The sequence below is a fragment of the Pan troglodytes genome, chromosome 18 (genome assembly GCF_028858775.2).
Source record: "Pan troglodytes isolate AG18354 chromosome 18, NHGRI_mPanTro3-v2.0_pri, whole genome shotgun sequence".
Taxonomy (NCBI): Eukaryota; Metazoa; Chordata; class Mammalia; order Primates; family Hominidae; genus Pan; species Pan troglodytes.
In genome coordinates, this window is record NC_072416.2 from 33537869 (window position 1) to 33551566 (window position 13698).

The 13698-nt window shown below is 44.9% G+C and overlaps 1 protein-coding gene across 2 annotated transcripts; it reads left to right on the forward strand.

The window, feature by feature from the left end:
- Nucleotides 1-1758: 1758 nt before the first annotated feature.
- Nucleotides 1759-12909, forward strand: LOC104004476 (nuclear pore complex-interacting protein family member B15). 2 transcript variants are annotated; one of them, XM_054669248.2, is made up of 6 exons: nt 1759-2476; nt 6094-6193; nt 6357-6501; nt 10584-10644; nt 10754-10789; nt 12140-12909. In XM_054669248.2, exons 2-6 carry the CDS (start codon nt 6145-6147, stop codon nt 12842-12844), a joined length of 996 nt encoding a protein of 331 aa, XP_054525223.2. In that variant the 5' UTR covers nt 1759-2476; nt 6094-6144; the 3' UTR covers nt 12845-12909. The 2 variants fall into 2 exon arrangements, with proteins under 2 accessions (XP_054525223.2, XP_063653110.1); XM_063797040.1 differs by having other exon boundaries at nt 6094-6501.
- The last annotated feature ends 789 nt before the right edge of the window (nt 12910-13698 follow it).

The window sequence follows — 13698 nt, forward strand, 5'->3', positions numbered from 1 at the left end:
ATGCCATAGGTACTCTTTTGTGTCTGCTTTGTTCTGCTCAACACCATGTTTCTGAAATCATTACCATTGTTGTATGGTTCTCTAACTCCATCATTTCCATTTCAGACTCAGCATATGCTGAGTTCAACCTGATGAACGGCTATCTCTGTTTAATTCACCATCTTGAAAGAAACATTTAAAATTGAGATGTTTTCAAGAATATATAGTTAAATCCTGAGGAATCCGTGTAGAAATGTTATCACAAGCTGTCTGAACTTACTCAGGGGAAGTCTTCGTCTTCACTCACATAAGAGTCTAATGGAATTAATATCAACAATGTTAGAGAAATCCCACACTATTCATGCCATTTTCATGATCTCCACCTTGGTAATTTTTGTTTTTTTTTTTTTTTTTTTTTTGAGACAGAGCCTTGCTCTGTCACCCAGGCTGAAGTGCAGTGGTGCGATCTCGGCTCACTGCAACCTCTGCCTCCCGGGTTCAAGTGATTCTTCTGCCTCAGCCTCCCAAGTAGCTGGAACTATAGGCGCGTGCCACCATGCCCTGCTAATTTTTTGTAATTTTAGTAGAGATGGGTTTCACCATGTTGGCTAGGATGATCTCAGTCTCCTGATCTCGTGGTCCACCCACCTCGGCTTCCCAAAGGGCTGGGATTGCAGGCATGAGCCACCACGCCCGGCCCACCTTGTTAATTTTTAAGCACTAAAATTTGATACTTATTTGTGAATGAAGTAATCCCTTCATTGTATTTTTTTTTTTTAACTTATGCTGAGCTTTAAATGACAAAGATTCATATAATCCAAGAGAGAAGTATTATTTAGAGGGATTCTTTTACCATGTGATATATAATAAATGCATCCAATGTTATACATCAATTTAAAAAACAAGTAAATAACTTTAAAGAAAAGATAACTACTGGCCAGGTGCAGTGGCTCACACCTGTATTCCCAGCACTTTGGGAGGCCGAGGCAGGTGGATCATGAGGTCAGGAGTTGGAGCCTGGCCAAGATGGTGAAACCCTGTTTGTACTAAAAATACAAAAATTAGCCGAGTGCGGTGGCAGGCGCCTGTAATCCCAGTTACTCAGTAGCTGAGGCAGGAGAATCGCTTGAACCCGGGAGGCGGAGGTTGCAGTGAGCTGAGATCATGCCACTGCAATCTAGCCTGGGTGACAGAGCAAGACTTTGTCTCCAAACAAAAAGAAAAGATAATTACTTTATACTTAGCTTGTCTTAGCCACGAGAGACGGGCTGCATGTGGCCCAGGACAGTTTTGAATGCAGTTCAACACAAATTTGTAAACTTTCTTAAAACATTAGGAGATTTTGGCCAGGTACAGTGGCTCATGCCTGTAATCCCAGCACTTTGGGAGGCTGAGGCGGGCAGATTACCTGAGGTCAGGAGTTCGAGACCACCCTGGCCAACATGGCAAAACCCCATCTCCACAAAAAATACAAAAATTTGCTGAGTGCATTGTCAGGCACCTGTACTCCCAGCTTCTCAGGAGGCTGAGGCAGGAGAATCACTTGAACCTGAGAGGCAGAGGTTGCAGTGAGCCGAGAGCACGCCACTGCACTCCAGCCTGGGTGACAGAGTGAGACCCCATCTCAAAAACAAAACACCAAACAAAAACAGAAACAAAAAAAAAAAATGGCTGGGCGCGGTGGCTCACACCTGTAATCCCAGCACTTTGGGAGGCCGAGGCAGGCAGATCGCCTGTCAGGAGTTCAAGGCCAGACTGGCCAACATGGTGAAATCTCATCTCTACTAAAAATACAAAAATTAGTCGGGCATGGTGGCAGAGACCTGTAATCTCAGCTACTCGGGAGGCTGAGGGAGGAGAATGGCTTGAGCCCAGGAGCTGGAGGTTGCAGTGAGCCGAGATTGCACCACTGCACTCCAGCCTGGGCGACTGAGTGGAGCGGAACTCTGTCTCCAAAAAAAAAAGTTTTTTTTAAGATCATCAGCTATTGTTAGTGTTAGTGTATGTTATGTGTGGCTCAAGACAACTTTGCTTCTTTTAATATAGGCAGGGAAGTCTAAAGATTGGATATCCCTGCTTTATACCAAGAAAGACAGCACCCCACATTTGCAATGCCTAAAAACACTACCAGCCATCTGAAAAAGATGAGACTTGTAACTTCTGTTCTTTTTTGTAGCAGTGGAATCCCACGGTGATATCTGAGGGATGTGGTTACCTTTTGGAGGAGGTTGACGGTTTCTAAGGATGATTCTTTCTGAGTGAAATATTGTCGGTGTCATTGACCTTTTCATTATTTCAACTATTATTATTCCAGGTTATCAATACTCTGGCTGTCTATCATCATCGTGAGACTGACTTTTGTGGAGGAGTTCGAGACCACCCTGGCCAACATGGCAAAACCCCATCTCCACAAAAATTGGATAATTTGATAATTATCATTATTGGGTTTCTGAGACCTTACACATTTACCATTCTCTTCTGCACAAATTACCTTTGTGTGAGTATACTAACTTTCTGTAGAGGTATACTTGTAATCACAAATAAGAATAAATTATATAAAACAATTCACATTTCTGGACTTCATTATGAATATGTGGTTTTACCCAAACAATCAGGGAAATGATTTATTAGCATAAGAATTATGAAAATGTCTGCCATTTACATTATGAAAATTAAATAGGTCGGTGTTTGTTTAATAGAATGTCAACAGAGCTTTTGGTCAAAAATAAGTTTTTTTAACCTTTGTGCTATTTATCACAAATGGAGTATGAGGTTTCGTCACTTAAATAGGAAATTCTTTCTAAACTCTTCTGCTTTATAGTTCTATCGTATGGGTGGAAGGAAAGCTTCCAATCTCCTCTCTGAAGATTCACTGCAGAAATGAGCTGACAACAGACAGCTTAACAGGAGAAGAAAAACCTAGAACAGGCATAAACATGGGAACCAGCTGAAAAATGAGACTGCTAGAAGGGCCGGATGGTTGATGCTTAAAGAGCACCCTCTTGTGAGGGGAGAGGGAGATAGATGGAGATGTAGGCCATTTAGAGGGGCAGCAAATGATTTTTAGGGGAAATGAAAGAGCCCAAGGAACAAACAATTGGCCTGAGACAAAGTTCCTCTGAGGTCATAGGGACGAGGTGACAAACTGCCGGAAGGTGAAGGGCAGAACTGCACTGCGTCTCATGATGCAGAGAAAGCCCCAGAGAATCTCTTAGAACTGCCCTCCAAGAGAATCAATGAAAAGTGTGTCTGGGCAGGGTAATTTTGAATGACATCATTCAAAGTGCATGTTCCCACTTGCAACTGGAGAGAGATCAGTATGTCAAAAGTCTGTACTTGGTAAGAATTTGGCTGCTAAGTTGTGCCATAATTTGTCTTTTGAGCCTTTTTTCCTTTGGGGAAGTTGAGCTCTACATTTTGTCTTGCCATTCATGACAGTAAAAATGTGGTTGTCTGGGGGCTGAACCTCCTTCTGAACAATGATCCAAGATAAAAGTACTAATACCACAATGCTTTTTTATATTCAAGGGAAGAGGAAGTATGTTTCAGTTTAACCACCTAGATAATTACACGTCATTTGGCACTGCCTTTCAAGATATGTAGAAAACAGAAAATATATGAGTTATGAAGATATCTAGGCACATTTAACATTCTCTATGCCACTTAGTCCTGAACAGAGAATTTTCGGTATAAATTGGAGGAAGCTTTTTTTTTTTCTTTTTTTTTTTTTCTTTTCTCACCCCCGAGACGAGTCTCCCTCTGTTGCCCAGGCTGGAGTATAATGGTGTGATCTCGGCTCACTGCAACCTCCACCTCCTGGCTTCAAGCGATTCCCCTGCCTCAGCCTCTCAAGTAGCTGGGATTACAGGTGCCCACCACCATGCCCAGCTAATTTTTGTATTTTTAGTAGAGTCGGGGTTTTACCATGTTGGCCAGGCTAGTCTCAAAACCCGACCTCAAATGATCCACCCGCCTCAGCCTCCCAAAGTGCTGGGATTACAAGCGTGAGCCACCACATGAGCCAGGGGAAGTTTTTAAATTTACCACTTTTTAACAGTTCCATTTAGGAAAGTTCAGTTGAGCTGTTGGACTTGGACAACTTCGCACCTCTCATCTTTGTCCTTGTCATCTAGTCATCTATACCATTACCTCCTAAGCAGGGACATCATGGGTGCCATGAAGCATTCATGCGTGATGGCATTTCTTTGCTTGTCATTTCTTCATGTGTTCGACATTTCTCCTAGCTCCAAACTGGGCCAGCTACCTTTCCTATGAAATCTAGTAGTAGCTGTGGGATTGACGTGGTTGCTCTTTTCATCTTTTTAGATTACCCATTGCTTCTCTCGAAATCCTAGTACATGATTTTTTTTTTATCCTATGTGCAGAAATCAGGAAAAAACAAATTCTACAAAGAATTTGAAAGATATTATTTCAGGCCAGGTGTGGTGGCTCATGCCTGTAATCCCAGCACTTTGGGAGGCTGAGGCAGGTGGATCACTTGAGGTCAGGAGTTCAAGACCAGATGGGCCAACATGGTGAAACCCATCTCTACTAAAAAGACAAAAATTAGGCAGGCATGGTAGCAGGCACCTGTAATCCCAGCTACTTGGGAGGCTGAGGCACAAGAATCGCTTGAATCTGGGAGGTGGAGGTTGCCATGAGTCAAGGTAGCGCCACTGCACTTCAGCATGGTTGAGAGTGACACTCCATCTCAAGAAAAAAGTCATTTCAATGACTACCTCAGGAGATTCATAGGTATCTGACCCACATCTGAGATGGGATTTGCATTGCATTTTCGCTATGATGAGAACAAATATTTAATATCTTCGAAGATTAAAAGCATACTGTGATAATACGGAAATCTTGGTGGGAATTCAGTCATTAGTGAGAATGTTTTGCGTTAAGTTCAAACCAGCCTCAATGAAGCTGATGTGAGGGAAGGGAAAGTGAACTCTGAGTAGAGCAGGGACAGAAGGAAGTTGCTCCAGTGCAGATCAGGAAGGAGCAGGGGGTGAAATGTTACAAATTCTAGAACTCAGAGAGCTGAAGGTAATTACTTCCTTTTCAAGTTGTGAAACATGTTAACCTGTGGTAAAATACTTATAAGATGATAATTACCATCTAACCGTGTTGAAGTGTACAGTTCAGTTGTGTGAAGTATATTCATGTCATTTTTTTTTTGAGATGGAGTCTCACTCTGTCACCAGGCTGGAGTGCAGTGGTGGGATCTTGGCTCACTGCAACCTCTGCCTCCTGGGTTCAAGCAGTTCTCCTGCCTCAGCCTCCCGAGTAGCTGGGACTACAGGCGTGCATCACCATGCTCAGCTAATTTTTGTATTTTTATTAGAGATGGAGTTTCACCATGTTGCCCAGGATGGTCTCCATCTCTTGACCTTGTGATTCACCCGCCTCGGCCTCCCAAAGTGCTGGGATTACAGGCGTGAGCTACCGCACCTGGCCTATTTTTTTTTTTTTTTTTTTTTTTTTTTTTTGAGACAGAGTTTCAATTTTGCTGCCCAGGTTTGGAGTGCAATGGCACAATCTCAGCTCATCACAACCTTTTCCTGCTGGGTTCAAGTGATTCTCCTGCCTCAGCCTCCCGACTAGCTGGGATTACAGGCATGCACCACCATGCCTGGCTAATTTTATATTTTTAGCAGAGACAGCATTTCTCCATGTTGGTGAGGCTGGTCTCAAACTCCCGACCTCAGGTGATCCGCCTGCCTCGGCCTCCCAAAGTGCTGGGATTACAGGAGTGAGCCACCGTGCCAGCCTCATGTCATTCATGTGTGTGTGTGTGTGTGTGTGTGTGACAGAGTCTCATTCTGTCGCTCAGGCTGGAGTGTAGTGGTGTGATCTCGGCTCACTGCAACCTCCGCCTCCCAGCTTCAAACGGTTCTCTGCCTCAGCCTCCCGAGTAGCTCAGATTACAGGCGCCCGCTGCCATGCCTGGCTAATTTTTGTATTTTTAGTAGAGACGGGGTTTCACCATCTTGGCCAGGCTGGTGTTGAACTCCTGACCCCGTGATCCACCTGCCTCGGCCTCCCAAAGTACTGGGATTATACGCATGAGCCACCGTGCCCAGCCGTCATTCTTATATTATTATTTCCTAGGTGTCTTTCCTGAAGACTATCTTCTGGTCTCGAAATGGACATGATGGATCCATGGATGTACAGCAGAGAGCCTGGAGGTCCAACCGATGTAGACAGGAAGGTATGGCTCTGTTGGAGTCCCCATAGTGTGGAAATGAGTTTGCCCTGGAAAGGGAAAGAACAGCTTCTTGCCCTCAGGTTTCTCACCTTCTCCTCTCCTCACTCTCACCAAGGGCTGAGGTCCATTTGTATGCACACAAAGAAAAGAGTTTCTTCCTTTCCAGGAAATAAAATTGGCCGGAAAGACGTCATTACTCTACAGAGACATGTGAAAAGAAAAGTTAGAGCTAAAATCCATAAGATGAAGGTGACAACGAAAATCAACCATCATGACAAAATCAATGGAAAGAGGAAGACCGCCAGAAAACAGTAAGATGTGCCTTGACACAAATACTGTTGTATGAACCATGTGCCAATCAAAGTAGACAACTGTAAAGTCCTTGAGAATATTTTCTACAATATTTGTGGCAAATTCAGTGGGCTCAAAATTGAGTTTGTCCTTTCTGCTTCATTAGTTTAAGCTGTATAATTCCTTTCCCTTCCTACATTTTTGTTTGTAATTTTTTTGGGGGAAGAGGAGTTGCTAGTACTGGCATTGGTTTTCCTTTCTCTCTCTCTCTTTTTTTTTTTTTTCCTGAGATGGAGCTTTGCTCTTGTTGCCCAGGCTGTAGTGCAATGGCACAATCTCAGCTCACTGCCTTTTGGGTTCAAGCAATTCTCCTGCCTCAGCCTCCCAAGTAGCTGGGATTACAGGTGCCCACCACCACGCCCAGCTAATTTTTGTATTTTTACTAGAGATGGGGTTTCATCATGTTGTCCAGGCTGGTCTCGAACTTCTGACCTCAGGTAATCCACCCACCTCAGCCTCCCAAAGTGCTGGGATTAGAGGTGTGAGCCACCACTCCCAGCCTTTTTTTTTTTTTTAATTTTGAGATAGAGTCTCGCTCTGTCGCCCAGGTTGGAGTGCTATGGTGCAATCTTGGCTCACTGCAACCTCTGCCTCCCAGTTTGAAGGAATTCTGCCTCAGCTTCCTGAGTAGCTTGGATTACAGGTGTGTGCCACCACATTCGGCCAATTTTTTTTTTTTTTTTTTTTTTTTTTTTTGAGAGAGAGTCTCACTCTGTCACCCAGGCTAGAGTGCAGTGGCATGATCTTGGCTCACTGCAACCTCCGCCTCCCAGGTTCAAGCGATTCTTATCCCTCAGCCTCTTGAGTAGCTGGGACTACAGGCGTATGCCACCATGCCCGGATAATTTTTGTATTTTTAGTAGAGGCGGGGTTTCACCATATTGGCCAAGCTGGTCTAGAACTCCTGACATCATGATCCGCACACCTCGGCCTCCCAATGTGCTGGGATTACAGGCGTGAGCCACCGTGCCCAGCCCAATTTTTGTATTTTTAGTAGAGACGGGTTCACCATGTTGGCCAGGCTAGTCTTGAACTCCTGACCTCAGGTGATCTGCCTACCTCAGCCTCCCAGTGTGAGCCACCGCACCCAGCCTGGATTGTTGAATTCAATGCTTGGGTCACCTCCAGATTCATTTTCACAGTCTCTCATGTTCTGGTCATATTACATTGTATTTTGCTGCCATATGACTGATCTCTTTTTGTTAAATGTGAGATACTTGTTAAAAAATATTTAGCAATGAATTGAGGCCTAGTGGCATGTTATCTTGCTGCAGAAGAGATGGGAGTCTACTTCTGGGGGATGGTCACGGGTCCTCCATACAGGCTGCAATTGAGGTCATCAGTGCAGGCTCAGTTCCTACAAAGGCCAGGGTATTTCCTGTCCACCTCTATTCTGATGCATGACTCTTCTGGGTCTCAACCAGAGCCAGTGGACTTCAGTATGGGTCGCTTTCATTGGCAGACCCTCAATCCACTTGTTTTCCATCTAATCCCACGCATGTGTGCAAAAGCTGCTGTGCTTCTTTGCATCTCAGTAGTTCCTTCTGGAATTCAGCAATGAAACTTAGGGAAATGGGTTCCAAATGCGAGGCTGACTTTCGTCCTGGGTTTCCTTCTTCTCCATCTACACCTCATGTCTGTTTACTGCCATGTTAGCAATTTGATGTATTCAATCATGGGTTTTATATTCTGTTTGGTGTCCCCCATTGTTCTCATCGGAGATCAGAAGCTTCAGATGCACTTATGTCAACTCAAGAGTAGAATGCTTCCTTAGCTTCCCTCCAAAGTCAGGTTTTGTGTTTCTAGTTCCCAAGTGCACAGCAGGAGTAGCGATGTCCTCACTGGCTTCTCATTTGCATTAAGCTGTGAGCTTCTTTAGCATGGGGACAGGACCCTGCTCCCATTGCATTCTCAGCACCACACCACACACTCCTTGTTTGAGGCCACTCCAGACAGCATGTGCTGAAGGATGCCCTATGGTCAAAAACAAGTTCATTAACTTTCTCTTTGAAGTGTTTTCATCCATGTTTCCTAGCATTCTGGGAATTTTACACATCCTTCCTATAAAACCAAGTATCAGGTGAGATCCTTAGGATCAGGACCATGAATCAAGTGGTGTGAGGGCAACACAGCAAACTTACCCTTTTTAGGCCATTTCCTTTTTCTGCCCTCAATCTCTGTGAACTGAACCTTGTTAAAGTCAGTCAACACCAGGTTGGATGGTTTGCAGTTGTCACCTATTTTCAGGACATAACACCCTGACTTAGGAGTCATTCCGATCATTTCTAAGTCAATAGATGCGCCCAGCATTCAGATTGCCTTTTCTCTCAACCAGGATCTTTAAAGTCGATGACAAGAGTTCCAGTCCTGAATCATGGCAAAGTGCAGTAGTGAACTGCGGGGTTAATGACACCATATTCTGGAATGATCTCTCTATGGCTGATGGTCTCAGTTCTGGCATCAGCCTCTGACTGAGAATCAGGTCTCACACAGGAGGAGTCAGATGAGGAGCAATCCTCTGCTTCCGATGGAGTTAGTTGTGATGAGTTGGTGAGGTCTGGTTTTTCACACTGAACTAAAATGATCTTTCGCTGTGTCAAGCACAAGACTGACCCCAGAGACACACATAGTGCACCTCATAGAAGCTTTTAATAGTCTTTATATTTACTAAAGAATAGGACTAACTATGGAACTATGAAGATGAGCTGGAAATGACAGGTGACTTGCCAGCAGGCCAGAGTGTGACTTTTTTTGGTCCCTCAATGGGAGGTGTCCATTCTCCCTTCAGTTGTGAGAATCAGTTGGTTCATTTGTGGGAAGGTTGCAGGGGGGATCTTTGAATCACAGCCTTCAGATGCCAGAAGGGCAGAGGGAATCCCACACGGGCTGGTGGATCATGTGTGTGCATTTCTCTCCCTTCTAACCTGAGGAAACTAAGCATGAAAGAATGTGAGCACGCAGAAAAGGAGAGGCAGGTATCAGAGGCAGAGGAAAATGGGAAATTGGATATGAAAGAAATACACACCTACAAGTGAGTTCAGAAACTGAACCCCACCCTCCTGGGAAACGCCCATTGGAGTGTTGTTTTTAACCTCTGTACAATGTTTAGACCCAGTAAATGCAGAAATAGAAACAAATGGTCAGAAGACATATTGTGTGAGAGAGAGAGAGTTCACAAAACAGAAAACAAAGTACCTTAATATTTACCAGTGACCAAAAGATGTGAAGCAGCAAAACGTCTCCTGACCCCATTGCCAGCTAGACTGTGTGGAAACTCGGTTCATACCAGCCATTCTAGGGGTGGGGTGAGTTGTTGTCATCCTTAGGAAAGTGTGTTGTTGTAGGATCAACCACATCCTTCAAAAGGACTATGCCTGTTTATAAGCCCAGCTGTTTCTGCCCTGTGAAACACGGTAAGGATATTAATACAAAGAGAATACAGCTTTATGATAAAAGATACTCAACGAAGGATGAATTAGGGATATACTGAGAATGGGGAAGGAAACTATCATCTCAGAAGTCAGCAGGCAGTAAGCAAGAGGAGGAATCAATATAGCAACAGTTTGGATCAGACCATACAGTTTTTTTGTTTTTGTTTTTGTTTTTCTGAGATGGAGTCTCACTGTGTCACCCAGGCTGGAGTGCAATGACGTGATCTTGGCTCACCGCTACCTCCGCCTCCCAGGTTCAAGTGATTCCCCTGCCTCAGCCTCCCGAGTAGCTGGGATTACAGGTGCCTGCCACCACGCCCGGCTAATCTTTTGTATTTTTAGTAGAGACGGGGTTTCACCGTATTAGCCAGGATGGTCTCAATCTCCTGACCTCGTGATCCATCCGCCTCGCCCTCCCAAAGTGCTGGGACTACAGGCGTCAGCCACCGCGACCGGCTCAGACTGTACTCTTATAGCCATCTGAAATACGTTTTCTAGGTAGAGATAGATTGTGTAAGGGTACAGTTGTGAGGATAACAGAAACATGGCAGATTATTTAAAATCATCCTGAAAGTGGTGCTTTATCTGATGAAAGTGATTGTAATCCATAGGAAAATGTTTCAACGTGCGCAAGAGTTGCGGCGGCGGGCAGAGGACTACCACAAATGCAAAGTAAGGAGCTTCCTCCCCGCAGTTGCAGGATAGTTCAGTGCTGATGCAGATGATGCCACGGCTCTTAGACTCTCTCAACATTCAATTTCTCATGTGTTGGCTTTTTCAGATCCCCCCTTCTGCAAGAAAGCCTCTTTGCAACCGGGTAAGTTTGTTTGTTTTCCTTGCTTTTGAACATAGTCTGCCAGGTCAGGACATGGATACATTTTTCTCCCTACAGCTCTGTGCTCAAGCCCTGCAGAGGGAGATGGCAGAGAGAAAGGCTGCCTACAAGCATCACAGTCCCATCCCTGTTGGTAACCGTGTTGTGCAAAAACACCTTCATCCCCACCCAGTGGGGCCCCTGATCTAATATTCAAAGTGTCAGAGGTTCCATATTTGTAATAGCAAATGGGCCCTGACTGTAAATTAGTGAAGAATGAATGTAACTTATTACCCACAGGGACAATTCCAAATGAAGGCCTTAAATGATGCTCAGCTAAGCTGGTTCTTGTGTGGCCTCTGTACCTTCAAAAGCTGCTGAGTCCTATGATTACACGTGATGGGACTTGTACACTTGAAGTGAAACACAGTTTTAAAACTTGCCTTGTTTAGAATTCCCACCTCATTTTTCCATGGACAAAAGTATTCTTCATGTCCTAGTGCACTTACAATTTGGTATTACCTGGGAGTGAAAAGAAATATTACAGCCATGCCTAACTGACTTCTTGAGGTAAGATTGTTCTGTCAGAAAACCCTCTCCCAGTTCCCCTGCAGCTCTTCAGGAATCCACATCTCTCCAGAGCTCTTTGTTCTCATGGGTGGCACCTCCAGAGTGAAGAAGATCCTTTGTCAAGAAGGGAAACAGAGGGGAAATGAGAGGGTCCTGCAGGCAGAGCTGAAATAAACTTCCACTCTGCCTCTTGCAAGCTGTGTGACCCTGGGCACAATTTCTCCTTCCTCTGGAAACCTCTGTTTTCTTAGATTTGGAGCAGGGTGGTCACACTGACCTTGCAGAGTTCTGAGAATCAGAGACAGAACATAAAAGGCCTGGAAAACATTCTCCAAAAAGAAGCTGCAACATGTGTGGACAATGGGCTTTTCATGCCTCTCTTACTGTCTGTTGACCTGGTGCAAGAAACATGCTCTGGTGATGGCTGTGAGGGAGGAATGAAGATAGACATAGACACTCCTGTGTCTCAAACATGCTTCTTTATTACTCTGTTATGACTCTGTCTTCCCTGGGGCAGGACCCCAGCCTGCCTACATTTGCAGACAGACACAGTGGCATGTGGAGACAACAGTGTGCCCCAATGACTTTTCTTTACCCCCCAGCTGTCGGCAGTACTCAGTGGAAGGGTGATATTATGACACTGATACTGCTATTTTGAAACCTGGAGGATGGAAAGGTGCAAAAATCTATCACCAGCAACAGAAGGTGCAGACCGTGTTGGTGGCGGTAATTTTGTCCATCAAATGAATATGTGTGAAAACATTCCCTTCTTCGGCCCTACAGGTCAGAATGGTGGCAGCGGAGCATCGTCATTCTTCAGGATTGCCCTACTGGCCCTACCTCACACCTGAAACTTTAAAAAACAGGATGGGCCGCCAGCTACCTCCTCCAACTCAACAACGTTCTATAACGGATAACTCCCTGAGCCTCAAGACACCTCCCGAATGTCTCCATCGTCCCCTTCCACCCTCAGTGGATGATAATATCAAGGAGTGTCCTCTTGCTCCTCTTCCACCCTCTCCTCTTCCACCCTCAGTGGATGATAATCTGAAGGAATGTCTCCTTGCTCCTCTTCCACCCTCTCCTCTTCCACCCTCAGTGGATGATAATCTGAAGGAGTGTCTCCTTATCCCTCTTCCACCCTCAGTGGATGATAATCTGAAGGAGTGTCTCCTTATCCCTCTTCCACCCTCAGTGGATGATAATCTCATGACTCCTCCCTTAGCTACTCAGGAGGCCGAGGCGGAAAAACCACCCAAACCCAAGAGGTGGAGGGTGGATGAGGTGGAACAATCACCGAAACCCAAGAGGCGGAGGGCGGATGAGGTGGAACAATCGCCCAAGCCCAAGAGGCAGAGGGAGGCCGAGACACAATTACCCAAACCCAAGAGGCGGAGGTTGAGTAAGCTGAGAACATGCCATTGCACTCAAGCCTGGGCAATAAGAATAAATCCGTGGGTCGAAAAAAAGAAAAAAATCAAAAAATAAAACAAAACCCACACTCCAAAAACAAACTAACAAAGAATAAATAAATAATATAAAAATAAAATAAATACTGCAGTCCTTATGTTATTGCTTTGTTTCAATATCTGGTATGATTGCCTGAGGGACCTGAGGTTTTTAATTAATTGTAGGGTTTTTTTTTTTAATCTTTAGAAGTGGTTGGTTATGTAAAATATTATTATTATTATTATTTTTTTTTGAGACTGGGTTTTGCTCTGTCACCCAGGCAGGAGTGCGGTGGCTCGATCACAGCTCACTGCAGCCTCAACCTCCGGGGCTTCAAGCAATCCTCCTTCCTCAGCCTCCCAAGTAGCTGGGATCACAGATGTGTGCCACCACACCTGGCCAATGTTAAAAAATCCTTTAACTTTTTTGCAGAGATGCACTCCTGGACTCAAGCGATCCTCCTACTGGTCCCGACCACCAGCCTCTTTCTGATAAACATTTACACTGTTTATTATCTGATGCCATTTCTATCTTCTTCCTTGTCATCCAGACATCAAAGAATTAGGTTTCTTCAGGGTTTTCTTTTTCAAGTCCTCATTGTTAAAGATCACTCACATTAGGGCCAGACACCACGACTCATGCCTGTAATCCCAGCACTTTGGGAGGCCAAGGCGGGCAGAGCACTTGAGGTGGGGAGTTTGAGACCAGCCCGGCCAACTTGGTGAAACCCCACCTCTACTGAAAAACATACAAAAATTAGCTGGGCGTGATGGTGCATGCCTGTAGTCCCAGCCACTTGGGAGGCTGAGGCATGAGAATCGCTTGAACCCAGGAGGCAGAGGTTGTAGTGAGCCAAGATCACATCAGCACACTCTAGCCTGGGTGACAGAGCG